We start from the raw sequence: 20,255 nt of genomic DNA on the forward strand, positions 1-20,255 counted from the left end.
TCCCTCTCCATCCTCTCTTCTGCTCCTTCTCTTCCTCCTTCTAGGACCTCAGCCTCAGAGATGCCCCTTCAGCATCTCCCTCATTTGATGGATGGGTTCCCAACTGTTGTTTCTCGCATAGCACCGAGAGCATGGTGCTGCGGTCTCTAGTAATCCCGAGCTCCCGGCCTTCCGAGTTTTATAAGCATCTCACTAAACCAAACTCTTTATTGAAAAGATGCAAATTTATTTTTTTGTCTCCCAAGTCACAGTCATGACTATGTGCCTCATTTACTTCCCTACCCCAACATATTCCTAAGCCCTTTGAAGTGGGTTTAAAATCAAACATTTTCACCGTAGAAAGAAAAGGGCCCCTGGGATTAACTTGGAGTCAAACCCACTTAGGAAAATTTAAATGTGGCTCTAAATTGAGGTTTTACTGGTTATCAGGTGATGGTACACTGAGCTGGCATAAGCAAGAAGAGGAGTAGAGACAGAAGAGGGGACAGAGGAGGAAGAGAGAGGGGCCCATGACATTGTAGGACAGAAAGCATAGAGGCAGTACCTGGCTGTGTGACTCAGGGACTTGTTTGCGGGTTTCTTTTATCATTGTATCTCTTTTTAATTGATTGATTGATTGCTTAGTGTGTGTGTGTGTGTGTGTGTGTGTGTGTGTGTGTGTGTGTGTGTGTGATATAGGTGTGGATCATGTGTCATGGTGCACATGTAGAGGTCAGAGAATAACTCATGGGGCCACTTCTCTCATTACCATGTGGGTTCCAGGGATTGAACGCAAGTCATCAGACCTGGGGGCAAATAAACTGGAGCTGCCGAGTCACCTCCGAATTCCCTCCTAGCAACCTTTTACCATTGATAATGGGTGTACGTCATGATGGGCTATAGGCTGAATGTATCGTGAAACAATCTGTCCTTCCAACAGAAGGAGGACTTGCCGGACCCGAGAGCAGCAGACCTGTACGAGTTCCGTTTCAGCGACTTCCCCATTACGGAGCACGAGCTGGTCAAATGCGGGCTGAGGCTGTTTTTGGAGATAAACGTGGTGGAGAAATTCAAAGTGCCTGTAGAGGTCAGGTGGCAGTTCCCTCAAAGAGCTGACTCTGTTGCTGGGCTTCAGCAATGTTTTCTGTGGTTCCAAAGATTAGCTCGAGTTAGGATTTCAAACTATCATTAACTTTGTGAATACACCGGCTTAAACTCTGTCAACAGCACCAGCATACCATCTCAGATAAGCATGCCCCAGGCCACCCACCCTTTAGCGTCCTGTTCTAAAGTCTGAATGGTGTTGTTGCTTTTGGGTAACAGGTTCTTACAAGGTGGATGTACACAGTCCGGAAAGGGTACCGTCCTGTCACCTACCACAACTGGCGGCATGGATTCAATGTGGGGCAGACCATGTTCACTTTGTTAATGGTAGGTACTGATGCTGGAAGCCACTGAAAGTCTTTGCAACTCTGACTATTCTCCTCTTGAGAAATGACAAGAAATGGAGGCATCCTGTTTGTCACGATCCCACAAACTCTAACCCTTCTGCAGTGGATGGCAGAGATGTAGGGTCTTCCTGAGCACTTGGCTAGATCGTCAACCAGAAATCATATGCTTTCCATTTTAAAGGAAAATCCAGATACCTGCTAGATTTTGAAACGGCCTGGGATGCCACGAGACTCACTAAATAGAAACCTAATCTTTGGTAGAAACGTGGCGACCCCCCCCCTTCCTTGCAGGCACACTGGACTGCATCTGAAGTAGACCAAGATGTGTTGACCTCTATAAATGTGTTCATGCATCTTTCTAGACAGGGAGACTAAAGAAATACTATACAGACCTTGAAGCCTTTGCCATGCTCGCTGCTGCTTTCTGCCATGACATTGACCACAGAGGCACCAATAACTTGTACCAAATGAAGTAAGTAAGTGTATGTACAACATTGACCCGTGCTGATGGATGCTGGAAGATGCTGGGGAGGACGGAAGAGCTCCATCCCCATCCTCCATGATCTGCAGCCCAATCACCTCCTCTGCTGCTTTTGTAGTCTCAGGATGTTGTATTCCCTCCTGGGCTACAAGCTTGTGACATCTGCTCTTTCCCCATAGTGTTTGCATCTCTCTCTCTCTCTCTCTCTCTCTCTCTCTCTCTCTCTCTCTCTCTCTCTCTCTCTCCTGCTTCCACTTCTGAGGTCCCCCAGCTTTGTTCACATAACTTTAATCAGAGTATTGCATTCAAATATCCCAATGGATTAATCTTAGGCTTACCCTGTATATCCAGGGAGCTGCTCTCCTGCTCTGGCTAGAAAATGTCTTCTGGGGCTTGTAATCCTTCACTTCCTGGTCCTTTGGTTCTTCCACTCCCTCTCTTAGCTGGTCTTCTAGCCTAACATCCTGCCACCCCCTTCTCTTGTCCCAAGGAAGGAAGCATAATGATACAGGTGCAGACTGTGTCAGGCAGATTTAGATTCAAAAGTCATTTACTTTCCAAGTCTTGATTTCCTCATCTGGGCAATCGAGATTATAGTAATAATGATGTGCAGCTGCAAAGATGGGATGGAATCAAGCATATTAAATCCTCAGCCCCACGTCACCCTCAGTTCTACCACGTGACCATCCTCCAGCGGTAGTGAAGTGTTCCAGAGACCATAGGCTTTGGTCTGTGGGTTTGTGGGCTCCAACCACTTCCTGGAAGGAAAACTTAGGTAACTCCCTTATTCTGAGACTCAGTTTCTTAACTTGAAAATGACTCTAGCATTGGCCTTTCAGGGACTGTTGTGGGGAGTCAAGTGAGATTTCTTCCATGAAACCCGTGTATCAGGGACTTGAGGTAAAGGTACTCTGTGAATGAAAAGCACATTCCGAACAGTCTCTTCACACTTTGAACAGTTGTGCTGTCAACCCTCATTGTGAAAGTACCATCTCCACTGAAGCTTGATCTGAGGACATCCTGCCTGAGCTGGCCATTCTGTCCCTACTAAGGCAAAGGCCCTGGGGGAAGTGGGGGGGGGGGGGTCAATGGAGTCCTCTCTCTTCTGTGCCAAAAGCAAAACAAAACAAAACAAGAACAAAAAAACCCAAAGATTTATTGGGTATCTCCTTGTCACTTAATTTTCTTTCTTTTTTGTTGTCCTTCTTTTCCAAGATAGTGCAGTCATGTAGAGTAGGCGAACCTTAACCTTGTAATCCTCCCATCCCAGTTGAGATCACAGTTGAGTCCCAACCGTGTCTGTGGTGTTGAACACCTCGTGTGAGCCAGAAGCTGACAAAAATTGTGTGTAGGCCCGTCTGGTTCCACCTCCTGCCACCTCATGTTATTTCTCTTCTATGGATGAGTAAAGAGGCTCAGAAAGATGAAGTCAGACCTGTTTTAGGATGTAGTCAGCAGCCAGGCTAGATGAGGTCCCTTCTTGCTTTTGGATTTTTTGAGATGGGTAGGGCCGCATCCCAGGCTTCACATTGGCCTGGTATCTAAGCTGTTGGCTTTTTCCAGCCGTTTCTTTTCTGCATATTTGGCAGAAGGAATGTGTGGCCACAGAAGAGTTTCTTGACATCAGATTGGGGACAAGCCTGTCTTCTTCAGCCTCAGCACAGGTGGCAGATTCATTAAGTTCCTGGAATCAACTGTAGTCTTAAACTAATTATTCATTTTTAAAAAAAATCCCACAGTGAGCCCCTTTGTATTGCCCTGGAAGGATTCCTCGGAATTCCCCAGAGAGACTGCTACATTGGCAAGTACAATCATTGGGAAAGCCGACTAAGATGGCATTGTTCTCACTTTGATGGTGGCAGGAAGACCACCTGCAGAGTGACCAGAAGCTGTTGGGACACAGGGGACACCTCTGGGTTTGACCCTGTGCCTTTGGCCTGATCACTTGCCTCCGGGATGTCTGACTGCCTTATCTCACAGACTATGCCCTCGGACAGCACGGGAAAGATCCCGTTTTTTTTTTTTTTCACATTTTTATTGCCCCTCTGAGTTCCTGTGGACTCTGCTCACTTCGTTTCCCCAGCCAGTTGGTTTTGTTTCATCCTTTGTACATTTGTAGATTTCTTTTCCCTCCCATCCCTTTGCTGTCTTGTTGTTTGATTCTCTGATATTTCCATCTCCTTGGACAAATGCAGTGATAAGAAAAATATTAAGAATTATAGATGTCCCCATACATCTTCCTGTATTTTGTAGTCTCCACTTGATTGCTTTCCATAATGGAGAGCACATCTGCTCACACGGAATGGCCCTCCCTCTCTTCTTGGATGATTCTAACGATGTTCTTCAGGATTTTGAACTGAAATTGATCTCCTTATATGTAATTTCTATTTCTCCTGGTTTGTGTCTTTGGATCTGCAGGAATAAGCATGGTTTCTCACCCAGTGGCCCCTCCTTTATATATTAGAGGGAATTAAAACATCTTCATTCTTTCTTCCTAAAGTATTTTCTTCTCAGATTGAGTACACTAAGGTTTTGAAAACTTTGTGGGGTGTGGTGCATAGTGCAAACTGACTCAAACTCATGATCCTCCTGCCTCAGCTTCCTGCACGCTGAGATTACAGGCAAGCCCTACACCAACTAGCGGGAGCTGCTCTGTGAACAACAGCTCCCACCACGCTTTGTTTACCGTGATCCTCCCCACTTGCTCCAGCGTTTTTTTACATCATTTCCAAACTGGAGATCACAAAGTTTGACACAGTAATCCAGAAATGACTTGAAATACTTTGTATTTAATCCTACTGAAGTTTCATCTCCTTAAAATGAAAGTCTTCAAAAATGTTAAAATTATATTTATTGAATGTGTGTGTGTGTGTGTGTGTGTGTGTGTGTTCGTGTTCCTGAGTGCCACAGTGTACATGTGGAGGTCAGAGGGCGAGTCACTTCTCTCCTGCCATGTTGGTCTTGTGGGTATCAAACTCAGGCCTGGTGACCAGCACCTTTACTCACTGAACCATCTCCCCAGAGTTTACTTCTTTAATGTACTCTTAATTGAAATGCCCATCTAAGCCACACTTTGTCAGACAACCACTTATTATTTCTCCCCCCCAATTTTTTTTTTGTCACGTGGAAATCAGAGAGTCACATTTCCACTGATGCTCATTGAGCCTGGGTAAGATTGTGCTTCAGACCGGAGTGAGGAAGGGGCTCCTAGCACATGACTAGGGAGATGCTTCAGGGAATCTACCATGAGACGGTCAGTGAAGCCACACTCTTGGTCACTTCATCCCAGACATTTGGGTTAAAGCTGGGTGAATACAATCCGTGTCCCAACGTTCATGGGAGAATCCGCGAGGTGCCTTCCCACCTGACTGGCTGGAATCGCCACCCAGCCATCAGTAGGCTTCCACAGAAGAATATCTCACACTGGCTTTCTCATCTCAAGTCTTCTCTGAAGTTCTCAGTGATGGTCTACAGGCCATTTGTTTAAACAACTACAGAATTAATCCCCCCGTTCCTTTCCTGCACAAATCACACAACTTCCTACTTCCTGAATTTTAAGATAAATTTTATCTGAGTCCAACTTTTGGTCACCACACCATCACCTCAAAATTTCTCAGGGAATATTGTAGATGGTCTCCTAATAGCTCACATGGCCTCAAAGATCTGTGGAACAACTGAATGAGAGTCCATCGGGGAGAAGCATCACCCCTGGTGGAATTTTAACCTTCAAAGATTATTCTCTGGAAGATAAGAAAACCCAGAGGGTTAAATGATCAAACCGCACACATCACTTCTGTGGTCCAAGCTTCTTTCTGGTTAGTTTTGCCTGAACAGTTAGAGAACATCAGTATGCACTGGACTGTTTAATACGTCAAGCTCACTGTGGCCAGACGTCCTAAAAATAGAAAATTGTTACTGAATTTTGTATTTTTTTCTGAATCCTTTAGATATCTTCAAAATCTCCCATTCTAGAAAATTACCATGCCAAATTAGTTTTCTTCCATGAATACTCATGTGAATATGCAAACTTTATATATTGATTCTTTTTCTGTTACTCAAGTCTTTGTGAGTCATCTGTAGACACCCAGGCATATTGTCCCTAGATACTTCAGCATGGGTTTCCCAAGATTAGAGGGGTATACATAGTGAGACACAGCAACCTCACCCTGATCCCAAGGAAATTTTCCAGTTGTGCTACATGATAGAAGGTGATACAAACTAGTTGTTTGGACTTTTTGCAGTTATCTTAATATGGCCCTTCACAGTACACACCCCATCAATTGACTTGAGATATAGTCAAGAGTCCTTTGTGCTTTAATCTTCTTTAACCTGGGGTAGCTTCTTTGACTTTTTCTGTCTCTCAGGATGGTTGGTTTTAAAGAGTCTAAGCTAGTTATTCTCAGTGTTCTTTTCCAACTGATGAACTCAATTGCTTCCTGATCACTAAATATGTTTTAAGTATTTTTAAAGCAGTTCTGAGAATGCTCTGTGTGTCCTGGGTACATTGGTCTAAGGGCCCAGGTATCAATGTGCCCCATTTTCTGAGCTTTTAAACTGCTTATAGAACTTTTGATGGACATGCTGCTGTCTGTTGTTTGGCAATCTCTCTATGTAGTGGAACATTCCTCAATGTAGCAGTAATATGTCAAGGGTTATTTCGAGAATGAGTAAATATTTAGCTTCACAATAACAAATTCAAGCAATTAAAAGTTTCATGATTTGTTATTAGTTCTTTGAGAATTTGAGAAACATTTTAATCATATTTGCACCTCTTCTTCCAACCCTTCCCAGACCTACCCCTCTCCCTGTCTTTATGTCTTTTTTCCTCAACAGAACCATTTTGTGCTTTCCAAATATTTTTCAGTGTGGTCTTCCACTAGAGCCTGATAAAGTTATCAGGGTTTGCACACTTAGAGAAAATTGGTCATTCTTTTCCCCAGCAGTTAACTGTTGCGAATAGTTCTACACCTAGGAGTGGGATTTGTGTGCTCAACTCTCACTCCGTGCTGGGAGTTGGTCTGGCTTGGGCTTGCACAGTTCAAATGTGCAGTCACCCTGCCATGTCTAGAAGTCAGTATTTCCTGATAGGCATCTACTGTCTCTGGTTCTTAGACTCATCCTGACCTCTGCTTTTAGTTAACTGTTCCCTTTTGCATAGTGATCCTTGAGCAGTGGGAGGAGAGGGTACAGAATATATATCCTATCTAGAGATGAACAGTCTGCAATCTCTTAAAAGATTTAAACATTTTATTCTTGTCTAATTGAAACTAAACTTAAAAAGAAGTCTTTGGTGCAGACACGGTGTAGATACTGACATGTTTGTTTTAAATGATCAATTATAATATTGGTTTACCACATCCATTGGTGATATGGTACTGTGTCCTCCCCAACAAAGTTCTGTTCTTTGTGAAGCAAAATGAAAGTTCTCTAAGGGGGCCACCTGTGTTTCTGACATCGTCCTTAAAAACACTTATTTGTATTTCCATGGAGAATCTTCCCAGGACTTGCAGGATTTTGGCCTCAGCCTCTTGTTGCTCTTTCTTCCCTTTACCTTTTTATGTTCACTGTGTTTTCCCCTCTCCTAGCACAGGAGGCACTGAAGACAAATCGTACCAGGAGTGGGGTTCTCGAGCCCAAGGAGGTATCCTTAGTTCTTAACAAGTGGAGATTGTTAAACATACACTACTGCATTTTGGGAGGAAAGAAAGGATACTTTATACTGATTTGCATTTATTTCCTGGATCTCCTATATTTATTTGTTTATTTTTAATTAATTTATTGTTTTTTGAGACAGGGCCTAAGCTGGCCTCAATCCTTTTGTCTCATCCTCTTGGTTACAGATTTGTAACCACAAGGCCCTGCTTGGAAACTCTTAATGAAAACTTTCTATGTAAATAGCTCATGAACTTCCTCAGTTGCTAGATGTTACATAACTCACAGAACAGCACCACAAGTCCAGAGAACCTAAAGATTTTATTTCCATGAGTTAGACCATACTTAACATTTTATATCATTTAATAACTTATACATTGGAGTCCCTACACCTTTTTACTATTGCTATGTTATTTGTTTTTGGAGATAGTTTTACTACGTAGGTCTGGTTGTCTTGAAACTCATGTAGACCAGGCTGGCCTTGAACTCACTGAGGTCAATCTGCCTGCTTCCCAAGAACTAGGATTAAAGGCATGTGCATCGTGTAACACATTCTTACTTTCTAAGCTAAAAATGTTTTTCCCAATATTTGGCCATTTCATAGACACTGAGAAGGGAAGGAGTCAAGACATAGAGAAAAATTCTAGAAGATTGAAGTCACTATATAGTATGGATTTGTGTGTAATCTCTGAGCCAATGAAGCTCTGCTGTATCCTCTTCTTCCTAGGTCCACATCTCCACTTGCAAGGCTTCATGGGACTTCCATTTTAGAGCGACATCACCTGGAATATAGCAAGTCTCTCTTGCAGGATGAGGTACCAGAGTTTTTCTCTAAGGGAACTTTCAGGTTCTGGATCTACCACTACCCTAAGTTCTTTGGAAGAGAGTTGCCTTCAGTTATGACACTTGGGATGTGTATCCTTTTACATGGATAGTTTGCATACCCCTGTCTCAGCCCACTGACAGAAGTTGCTGTACTGTGTTTGGGTTTTGGAATGCCAAGGAGTAAGTAGGAAAAGAAGGAAAGAGGCACTGAAAGTCACAGGACCTCTTGGCCCACAGGTAAAGAATGTAACCAGGCTATGTGCTCCTTGAAGCATCTATTTATAAATGTAAAGGGTGAGGGATAACAGCTATGCAGTCACTGTTTTTCTCACTCCTGGGGCACATCCTGCAGAGTGGGGTATGGACCTTAGAGAAAGTCAAATTTTGGTAATAGATGTAGGCTCAGATCAAGATAAACTGCTTCTGCAAGAGAGACCCTGTATCAAGCTCCATTGGTAGGAGAAAAAAAAGGGAGGGACCATGGATGGATTAGGCAGGAAGTGGCTTCCAACCTCTTGAACCCGTTAGGACAGGCACTCAGTGCATATCGTTGCTAACTTTCCATAGGGAAAGGTGCTTTCCTTCATTAACTTTGCTTCAAGGGTTTATGGGTGTGCCGAAAAGTTGCAGATATGATCAAAATACACTTTATTAAGACAGTTCTAAACCAAGAGCAACTCAAAGGACTTGTTTTTAGAATGAAGGAAATAGTGTTTTTTGCAGCCAGAGAACTTGCTTAGAATTACACCTTCATTACGAAGAATGCACTCTCTGGAGAGTGGCATTTTTTTCCCCTAAGCTTCTGTAATAAAATCTTATTAAAGGCTGAGGAACCAAATAGACAGACCCATTCCAGTCCAGAGATAGATCACAATTCTTTTAAGTGATGAAAGTCCATGAAAGTCAAGTGGGGACATTTTGTAAGAAAAAACGATTGACTATAAATGTAGGGGGGTAAAAGTGACACAATTGGTTCTAATAATCAAGGATCAGTGAAGCACCAAATACCTTGCCTACCCTTTACCTGCTGTAATAGCTCTTTAGCTACAATGCTGCTGTGATGCTCTAACCTTGAAGCTTGTCGATTTTCTTTTTCTATAACCAATATCAGAGTCTGGGTCATTTATGTGGAACAGAAGTTTACTTTGGCTTAGAATCCTGAAGTCTGGAAACTTCCAGCTCAGACAGCCACGGTCTTTGGCCTCTGTTAAGGACCTTGTGAGGGAAGGTCATGTGGACACACACAGGGCAGACAAAACCTAAGGATCCATCCCTTTCTAGTGTTCTCATGCTCTTGTGACAACAAACCCAGGCCCACAAGAAAATCAGCTAATTCTTCACGTCTCCACCTAACACTGTCACACCAAGATTCAGGTGTCAATATGGGCTTGGGAAGGGACAAACTGTATTCCAGTGGTTGATCCTTTGTGGGTCTAGATGGTGGGTCTCAGATAAGGCACCTGGCCCCGCTGCTCCAGAATCATCTGTTTAACACGGTGAGTAAAGGCACAGCCCCATGCCTCTATCTCCCACTTACTGTCCAGACTCTCCTGAGTTGGAACCCAGAGTCTACATTTCAAGTCAGACCATAGTTGTTGCTGATGTGCAGAGAGAATTTCTCTCCACACAAAATTCAGGGCATGGGTGATGTCTGTTTTTAGAACAATGTAAAGAAGGAGTAGATGAGAAAGATTCAGGAACCTGAGAATCTAGTGTCAATGTCTTCATGGGAGCTCTGGAGGAAGGATTTTCTATGCATCCCTCTTTTACCACAGTGAGGCAGTGTCAATTATAATCCATAAGCCCAATTGCACTTCTCCTTTTTATTGAACTATTTTTAAATGATTTTATTTTCAATGTGCATTGGTATTTTGCCTGCATATATGTCTGTGTGAGGGTGTGGATGCCCTGGAACTAGACAGATAGTTATGAGCTGCCATGTGGGTGCTGGGAATTGAACCCAGGTCTTCCAGAAGAACAGCCAGAGCTCTTAACCTCCAAGACATCTCTCCAGCCCCTAAAGAACTAATGTGGCTTGTTGTTTGGTTTGGTTTTGGAGACAGGGCTTCTCTGTGTACCATGGCTGTCCTGGAACTCACTCTGTAGACCAGATTGGCCTCAAACACAGAGATCTGCCTGCCTCTGCGTCTGCCTTCTGAATGCTGGGACTAACAGCATGTGCCACCACTGCCCGGTTCACACTGTGTTTCTTAAGGCAAATAATATTTAAAGGCCTTCAGCCAGGTAACCCACCACAGGACTTAGAAGGCGCCTAGTAGCTTACATGTTTTTCCTTCTGGGATTTGACAGTTTATAATAGAGGCGCACTTTTCTATCTCTGTCTGTCCATGTTGTTTATTTTGCAGTCCTACCTGGTGTGATGGCTATTCTTGGCACGTCTCAGAAGAGGGCTCTTCAGTTTAGGAAAGCCTCCATTAGTTTTGCCTGTGGGCCTGTTGATGAGGCATTTTCTTGATTGATAATTGTTGTCAGAACGTCCAAATCACTGCGGGCTGTGCCACCCCCGGGCAGGTGGTCTTGGGTTTGCTGAGAGTGAGTCTGTGGAACAAGCCAGGAAGAAGTGTTCCTCTGCCAGTGCCCACTTAAGTTCTTGTCATGGGTTTCCCCGGTGATGAACTGTGATCTGGAAGCTAAAACAAACCCCTTCCTCTCCATTATTGCTTTTGGTTGAGGTGTTGATCAGCACTGGAGATGCATATTGGAACACCTGGCTTTGATGGCTACATGAATGATTATTCTTCTTTCTAAAAAGGAATACTGCCTCTCCGTAATGTACACGGTCTTTTCAACGACAATGCTATTCAGCCTCTAATTGCGAATGCTTAACGCTTTGTCAATATGGTTGCTAGACAACACAATCACACAGGCCATTTATGAGCAGTCAAATTGAGCACAAAAAATTGACACTTTAGTTAATAATAGATGCCTCTTTTTATAAGCCCACTAAAAGTTTTCATATTTTTAACATAAGAAGTCCTAGGAATTTATTCAGCAATCGTGGCTCTTGTGGGCATCCCTCAGACATGTTGTTTCTCATAGCATAATACTGATGAACTGAAATGTCCTTATTTTTCATAGCGTTTGATGGACAGGACTGCCTGTATTCCAAACCAGACAGGAATCACCTTGTGATCTGAGTGAAAAGGTAGAGACATTATTAGTCAAATTTGTAGGAACATACACACACACACACACATGCACGCACACACGCGCGCACACACACCACTCTCCAGCGCTCTCCCTCACATACACACAAACACAGACACTCACACATGCACATACTTAAACACACACATACATACAAACATACACATGCACATACACACACACAAGCACACATATTCACACACAAGCACCCACACTCATACATATGTGCACATAGCAGCTAAACAATTAGGAGCTGGTTTGGCTAGACCTGGGCTAGAGACTAGGCCTCCTGGTTTGTTTTGGCACACCTGCCTTTCTCTACCTAGTGCTTTCAGAACAATGTGTGAGGATATGAAGAAGAAATATTACGTGCTCATATACTTTAAGAATTAATAGCCTAGGATTAAAAATTACCCATGTCCACTATAAAAATTCAAGTAATAGGTAAAATATGGAAGAAAAATATGAATGGAAATGGTAGCCTTCAAATTCTACCACCCAGAAACGGCCATTCCATTAACACTGGATGAACTTCACTGATGTAGCATGGTGGCATAGTGTTGTGGTAGCATGCCCATAATCCCAACACTTGTTAGGTAGAGGCAAGAGCATCAGAAATACAAGGTTATTCTTGGCTACATAGTCTGGGCTACATGAGGCCATGACTCAAAAGGAAACAAACAAACAAAAACTTGGGGCTGGAGAGATGGCTCGGTGGTTAAGATCACCGGCTGATCTTTCAGAGGTCCTGAGTTCAATTCCAGCAACCACAGGTGGCTCACAACTATCTGTAATGGGATCTGATGCCCTCTACTGTCATGCAGGAATATGTGTAGAGCACGCATACACATAAATAAATAAATCTTTAAAAAAAATAAAATCTGAAGAAAAAGAAAGAAAGAAAGAAAGAAAGAAAGAAAGAAAGAAAGNAAGAAAGAAAGAAAGAAAGAAAGAAAGAAAGAAAGAAAGAAAGAAAGAAAGAAAGAAAGAAAGAAAGACAACAAAACATACAGGCAAAACCCACATTAGACTGGACTGAGCTGTCTTGTGGTGTCATTGTGAACAGTTGTTCTGAGTAAGAACAGTTTTTTTCTCCTGTAATCTGGGAGTTTTCTGGCCTTTGCTTGATTCTACCCATCTAAAAACACTGACTATTGTTGCAACAGTGACCACAATGAGTATTTGTTGGTTTGTGGTTGGTTGGTTGATTTTTTTCAAGACGGGTTTCTCTGTGTAGCCCTATCTGTCCTAGAACTCACTCAGTAGGCCAGGCTGACCTTGAACTCATAGATTTGCTTGCTTGAGTGCTGGGATTAAAGGTGTGTGCCACCACCACCCAGCTTGAACTCAATATTTTAACAAAACAAATGATAGATTCCTGTCTACCAGTTACACACGCTTTGCAAAAATGCCAGTTCTTGTTCCAGATGCTATAAAAAGATGGCCTTCATGAAAACTTGTTATGTCTAGAACTTGACTTTGTGGGCAAAACCCCAAGTCTCCTGGAATGACTGACAGCCAGATTTGGAATTTGGTTTAAAGATTTGTTTAATTTTATTTGAACCTGGAGCTGGTCTCAAAACCCTGTAAAGTACTATTATCATAACAAAGACCCAACAGTGAGTTAGTTTGTTGAAATTTTCATTTCTGAGAGATTACGTGGGTTTGCTTCACTGGACGTGACCTTGCATGGGTCTTTACTGAGCACAGACTAAGTGGTAGGCGGTTGGAAGGACAAGTTTACCCAACTGAGAAAACAAAGGCAGATGGTAGGACTGTGTCCAGGGTACACAGCTATCCATACTGGGGCTGGGACCTGCTCCTGGACTTCTTGCTGAAAGGCAGTGTGGGATAAAAAGCTGAGACCACCCACTGTGTGGACAGGTTTTATTGGTTCAGATACCAGGGTCTGCCCTGCTCTGACTGTTTAACCTAAAGCAAGTTGCTTACCTTCTCTGTGCTATGGTCTTCCAAAGATTAATAAGAATATTCATGAAGCACTTAGAAGCTGGTAGGGCATAAGAAATTTGGTCTTATTAGTCTGGAATTCAGTTTGGTACTCCTTTCTGCAGCACATTACCCCGTCTCTCCATCCAGGCCTACAGACCGTTGCCTCTCTCTTTCCAGTGGAATAGTCCTGTGCTTTATCACCAGAGCCTTCACTTGGCCACACCATTGTACGTCTGACCTCTGTCCTGCATAACTAAAATGGTCCATCCAGAATACCGTGGCTTTTAATAACCACTCCGAGTTTTATATTCTAATAATCTAGAAAATGAAACTGATTCATATATGAAGACATTATTAATGCGAAGCCCAGGAAAAAAAATCTACTAATTCTTTGTAAAATATTGCAAGAAAACGGTTTAAGGATCAGAGGAGAGGGTCATTATTTTTTTTCTGGCGTACATGAGTATGAGTGTAGTTGGCAGTTTCTGAGAAGTGAGTGGTTTCGTGGTTGCTCTAGAATTAGCTGGTCAGCAGTGCCACATGCCTAACCATTGGACATCCCCAGAAATCCTTTACAGCAGTGCCTCAATGAATAAAAGTAAGTTTTTATTCTATTGTTTTATTTCCATGTGGTCCTGAAAGAGAACACCTTACTTATTCTAAAGATGTAGATAATGTTGCTGAGCTCATTTTTAGATTTTTCAATGACCTTACTCAAAGAATAGAGAAATTTACTTAAATCATGAGATTAAAGATAACAACAAAAAAAAAAAAACAAAGAACCAGATATCTGGGGCTTTGGAGAGATGGCTCAGTGGTTAAAAGTACTGGCTGCTCTTTCAATTCCCAGCACCCACATGGCAGCTCACAGCTGTCTGTAACTACAGCTCCAGGGCATCCAACACCCTTACACAGACATATGTACACACAAAACACCAATGCACATAAAAATAAAAATAAAGAAGTTATTTTAAAAACAGACATCAAAAAAGGTAGAAAGGCAGGCTATTATCTCACTAAGTGTGTTTTGTTTTGTTTGTTTGTTGAACCAAAGGTTAATTGGTGGCTATATTTTATTGTGGATTGTTCATCTTACAGAGTTTAAACATCTTCCGGAATCTAAGCAAGCGGCAGTTTGAAACGGTGATCCATTTGTTCGAGGTTGCAATAATAGCAACTGACCTGGCACTCTATTTCAAGTAAGTACAAGACTGGGTGTCAGGATGCCCTTGGGCCCTGTGTCCTACCTTCCATGAACTGCACTGACATCAAAAGACATGGAGAGATTATTTAAGAGCATTTGATATTCTTGCAAAGGGCTAGGGTTGGGCTTCCAAGACCAACACTAGGTGGCTCACAGTGGCCTGTCCTGTAACTTCAACTTGAGGGATATGATGTCCCATCTGGCCTCTGTGGTCATCCACACACATACATAAAATGTTTTAGAACAGGCTCACAAATCTGTTTTCTTTTTGGAATGCCAGATTTCCTCAAAATAGTTGACTGACAGTGAACTTACTCTATTTTGGAGATGTAGTTTTGAAAAAACAAGCCTCTCCTGTTAAATAACCTATGACCTAAGAAAGCTCAAACAGCTGGGCATGGTGGTGCACGCCTTTAATCTCAGCACTCGGAAGGCATAGGCAGGCAGATTTCTGAGTTCGAGGCCAGCCTGGTCTACAAAGTGAGTTCCAGGACAGCCAGGGCTATACAGAGAAACTCTGTCTCGAAAAACAAAACAAAACGTTAAATTTATAAATAAATAAATAAGCTCAAACGGAAGAAAACAGTGTGCACTGCTTAAAGAATGTCACAAAACTGCACATGTGGTTTTGTGTCCTGGTAACTCACAGTGTTTAGAATCTAGTATTTAATTGGATTTGTTCAGTGGTAGAATTCTTGCCAGACTCTGGTATATGGTATTTGGGGCTCAGAAATTTGATCCTGTGAGAGTTTGGGGTTGAACAATCTCCATGATTGGAACACAAAAACTAAATTCACAAAACTTGAGTTTTACACAGCAGAGGGCCAAGGAGACCAGATGTGCCAAGTGTATGCACAGTTTCTTCTCAGTAAAATATAAGGTTTCGTGGGGAACTTTGATTAGAAAGAGGTGGGCTATTTATAGGATCCAGATAATAGGTGACGTCTTTTGCACAGTCAAAATTTACCTTGTGAACCCTCCTTTAAAAAATTCTAACTATTAAACGGTTCAGCTGTGACAAGTGCTTAGAATAACATGGTTTCCAGATACCCAGGGCTCACATCCCACCAGTGGTAACCCCTTGTGTCTCATGAGCTTGGGAGTTTCATTTTTAAGGATAGAAATGGAAATCATGATGCAGTTGGGGCCCTCCATCCCAGTTTCATCATGGAAAGTCCTCTCACCTTCCAAAGAGAGACTCTGATACCAATACGTTCCATCCTTTCCACTCCTGTTCCTATGTGGTACTGTTGAGTGTGTTGCGATTTTTTTTTCCCCACATATGACACCAGAGTGTTTGCAAATATATTTCTGCAACTTGCTTTTCCCACATAGCATTGTGTAAGGGTTTGCCTTTGTTCACGACTCTTCTAGATGGTTAAAAATATTCCTGTTGAGGCACTACAACTGGATTGATTATAAGGCATTCACTAGCGAATCAGATTCAAGACTGATGCAGCCAAACAACAATGCAGTTAAGAGCTAATAAAAGGGATGTCCAGAAGCTCAGTAAATGCCATATAAGCATGAAGTTCTGAGTTTGGATTCCCTAGCATCCATACACAAAGCTGAGTATGTCAGGAAGCACCAGTAACTCCAGCATGCAAAGGGAATGGTAGAGAAGGTGGCATCAAGCACATCAAGCAAAGACATCTGATGTCCAGCTTGGCTTTTACACCCAGAAGTGTACTCACCTGTTCCCCCATACACACACACCACACACACACACACACACACACACACACACACACACATACGTAAATAGACATATGAACAAACAATAGGAGTGCCAAGTCACTTGCTTCAGTTGTACAGTGCTCAATTGTTAGATAATTCTCTTATACTCCTCCATATATATAAATTCAGATTGTGTCTTATTTCCTTGATTGCCCATGATGCTACGTTGCAGATCCTTGTGCACTATATATGTGAGTTTCTATACATTTGAGTGGGAATATGGAGTGTGTGCATGTGTTTTGTATGTGCCGCTTTGCAGCATCAGGTTCCACCACTGACACCCTACCAGCAATAAGCCAAGATTCTCCGAAGGGCACATTTGGATTCCCATTTGCTAACCTATTGAGCATGGGGTGATATCCTCTTGTTGAGATCTGTGTTTTCCTAATTGCCAATGAGATCAGCCATCCATGAATATCGGCTTCTGTGTTTCTGGTGGCGTGTGTGCTACATTGGTACAACTCGTGGCCCCTGGGTCTCTTTGGCTTTTTTCTTGTTTGAACTTTTGGGTTTTACTGTACTCAGATGGTTGTGGGTTCTCCCTGCTCTGCGGTTTGTGCTTTTTCTGCTTCCAGCCCCTTCTCTGCCAGGGAGAGTCAGAATTGCCTGCTTTCCATCCTGGCTCTTGGTCCCTGCTCGGCAGACAGCCTGAGACACGGTGGGAGCATAGACTATGAAAGGCAAGCATTTAAGATCATTCTCTGTGGAAAAATCATTGCACAGCTGTATCTTTTCCAGGAAGAGAACCATGTTTCAAAAGATTGTGGATACCTGTGAGCAGATGCAAAGTGAAGAAGAAACCATCAAATATGTAACTGCCGACCCGACCAAAAAGGAGATCATCATGTGAGCAGCCAGAATGTTTCCTCCTTTTGGGCAAAACAGCGTGTTTTGTATTTTTTAGTATTTTGTATTCATTACTTTAGTAATTCTTCTTTTCTTCATAAGGGCCATGATGATGACTGCCTGTGACCTGTCTGCCATCACCAAACCCTGGGAGGTGCAGAGTCAGGCAAGTCCCACAGCATTTCCTTCCCTGTCACACACCTGTGACCTGTCAGTCACACACCCGTGACCTGTCAGTCAGTTACACCCCCCTGTGACCTACCACATACCTGTGACCTGTCATCCACTCACATGTGACCTGTCATCCACACACATGTGACCTGTCATTTAAACACCTGTGATCCACCACACACCTGTGATCTGTCAGTTACACCTCCTGTGACCTGCCATACACCTGTGACCTGTCATTCACACACCTGTGACCTGTCTGCCATCACCAAGCCCTAGGAGGTCGAGTCAGGTAAGTCCTGGGGCATTTCTTTTCCTGTCATGCACCAGGAGCTGCCTGAATCCTATGAAAGGCCACTCAGTGTTCTTTGACAATGACAGAGTCCTATTTTATGTTTACAAACAGCAGCAGGCCAGTGGGTCACTGGATAATGTCCCAGAACAAGGAAAACGTAGAAGACTTTGGGAATAAAGTGTGAGGGTGAGAGTGGAGCCAGAATTCCTTATTTTTAGACAAGCTATTTTTTATGTAGAATTCTCCAAACATGACGGCTCAGTCCTAGAGAGTCTGACTGCTCGTGAGGGAGCTGAGGCAGGGTACAGGATTCAGTGCTAACCTGAGCTACATAGTAAGACCTATTAAATGAATTCAACACGCGATCTCCTCAGTATGGGAGGTGAGTCAGAAGAGGCCCCAGTGGAACGATGGTTCATTCTACTTAGCTGGCCTTGCTCCCGAGGTCTCTTCTAGAATGCACTCTCACTTACTGGAAGGTACTGACTGGGGGTCCACACTCAGGGCTGTTCGTCGTCTGTTTTGGGATGAAGGTGATGAGGGGGTGCTTAGCTACCTGTCCTCTCATTAACCGGATGGAAGAGGCTGCCCCTTTTCAGTGATATCTAGGTGAAACCTTCAGCAGTAGAGCCAGGATTACTTCGGTTCAGCTGCCTATCCTGATTCCATTTAGAAAGAAAAAGTCATTAGGACTGCACTGTGGGAGAGGGCAGACACCTTGTTTTCAGCCATCTCTGGTTTGTGGCTGTGGATCCTGAGGAAAAGATAGTTTGTAAAGAGAAAGGCGTATACATTTATGTAAGTTTTACATGGCCCAGGGCCTTCATAAGTAAACTCAAGAGAGTTACCATTGTGTATTTAAAAAAACATATAAATATGGGAGGGAGGGGGGTAGAGAGAGACTATGTCTCTCTGTGTGCAAATGTGTGTGCATGTGTGTGTGTGTGCTTATGCGTGTGGAGCACACGTGTGTTTGTGTGTGTGTGTGTGTGCATGCGTGTGTGTTTGTGTATGCTCGTGCATATGCGTGTGGAGCTCAGGAAAAGGTATGGGATCTCCTAGGGCTGGAGTCTCAGGGAGTTGTGACCTGATGTGAGTGCTGGGAACAAAACCCAGGTCCTCTGGAAGAGCAGTGTTCACTGTCAACCATTGAGACATTTCTCCAGCCCTGTATCCTCACATATTCTAATGCAAGAATTGATGAAAATGTAGTTCTTGGAGAAACTCGACTGGAGAACGTTAATAACCCGGGGATCTTAGGAAGGCCAATTGCTCAAGGACTTGGCTCCTCTGCCTCAGCTCCCTTCCTCCACTGGTGAGGGGAACCTCTTGAATGAGGTCTTCAGATCAGCTTCAGGGGAAGGTCAAGCTGTCTTTCTCAAGCTTCATAACCTGCTTTAGTGGGGGAGGGGTTGGGGAAGGCAAGTGTGAACCTGCTCTGAGGTTTTGCCAAATTCCTTCAGCATAAAATATTTTGAGGTTGCTCATTCTGAGCTTCACTGTCAAGTCAGAAAATGAAGCATTTAAATTATGCTCTTCCTTTTGTACTCTTGGTGAGTGTGTTTGTGTGTGTGTGTATGTGTGTGTGTGTGTGTGTGTATGTGTGTGTGTGTGTGCAGGAGTGCACATCCATGCATGGGCTTGTGGAAGCCAGAGGCCAAAGTTGGGATGTCTTTCTCAAAAGCTCTTTGCCTTGAGTTAAGGTCTCTTTACTGAACCTGGAACTTGCTGTTTGAGCTAAGCTCACCAGTCGGTGAGCTTCAAGGGTTCACCTGAATTCTGATATAAGTATTATGTGGGTGTTATAGATCTTCCTGGGTTTTTACATGGATGCTGGGGATTTGAACTCAGCTCCTCAGGGTTGTGTTGCAGGGTGGTGTTTACCCACTGAGCTATCACTCCAGCATGTATGTATGTATGTATAATGTCATGCTTAAACCAGACACCCAGGGTCTCCCTTGAGCTCACCATCATTTCCAAATCCTTTCTCTCTATCACACCTAATATGGTCCCTGTTAAGGCTGTATCCAGGACTGAGGATGGATCCTCAGCGGGGAGAGTGCAGGAAGCCTTGGGTTCAGAATCCGGCACCACCTAAGTTGGACGTGTTGGTATATGCCTCTAATCCCACCGCTTTAGGGGTAGAGATCCAAAAGTTCAAGGGCATCCTTGGTTACCTACTCAATTTTCAGCCAGCTTGGGCTTCATGAAACCACATCTTAAAAAGGAAAAAAAAATGTATCCAGTCTTTGATGGGACGTCTAGTGTTGGCCTCCTAGCTGATCTTCATTCATGACTCAACGCCCTCTTCCGTCCTCTGACCTGAATTATTTACAGAGCTCTGCTGACTGCTCCATGGCTACAAAGGATTCTCGGTGACACAATGCAGACGTTTCCAAATGCACTTATTCATTTTTTTTAAGAAATGCATTTTTAAAAGATTTATTTGTATGTATGAATACACTGTTGCTGTCTTCAGACACACCAGAGGAGGGCATC

The 20,255-nt window shown here is 43.2% G+C and overlaps 1 protein-coding gene across 3 annotated transcripts in view; it reads left to right on the forward strand.

Annotated features, from left to right (window-relative positions):
* The window catches only part of Pde6c (phosphodiesterase 6C), a 55,159-nt gene that overhangs the window by 29,783 nt on the left and 5,121 nt on the right, over nt 1-20,255 (forward strand). For all 3 annotated transcript variants that reach the window (XM_021202873.1, XM_021202878.1, XM_021202877.1), the window contains exons 12-18: nt 920-1,066; nt 1,303-1,410; nt 1,793-1,902; nt 8,291-8,378; nt 14,605-14,705; nt 17,186-17,293; nt 17,396-17,459. In XM_021202873.1, coding sequence (XP_021058532.1) covers nt 920-1,066; nt 1,303-1,410; nt 1,793-1,902; nt 8,291-8,378; nt 14,605-14,705; nt 17,186-17,293; nt 17,396-17,459 — 726 coding nt within the window. The remainder of the gene's footprint in view (nt 1-919; nt 1,067-1,302; nt 1,411-1,792; nt 1,903-8,290; nt 8,379-14,604; nt 14,706-17,185; nt 17,294-17,395; nt 17,460-20,255) is intronic.

The sequence above is a fragment of the Mus pahari genome, chromosome 1 (genome assembly GCF_900095145.1).
Source record: "Mus pahari chromosome 1, PAHARI_EIJ_v1.1, whole genome shotgun sequence".
Taxonomy (NCBI): domain Eukaryota; kingdom Metazoa; phylum Chordata; class Mammalia; order Rodentia; family Muridae; genus Mus; species Mus pahari.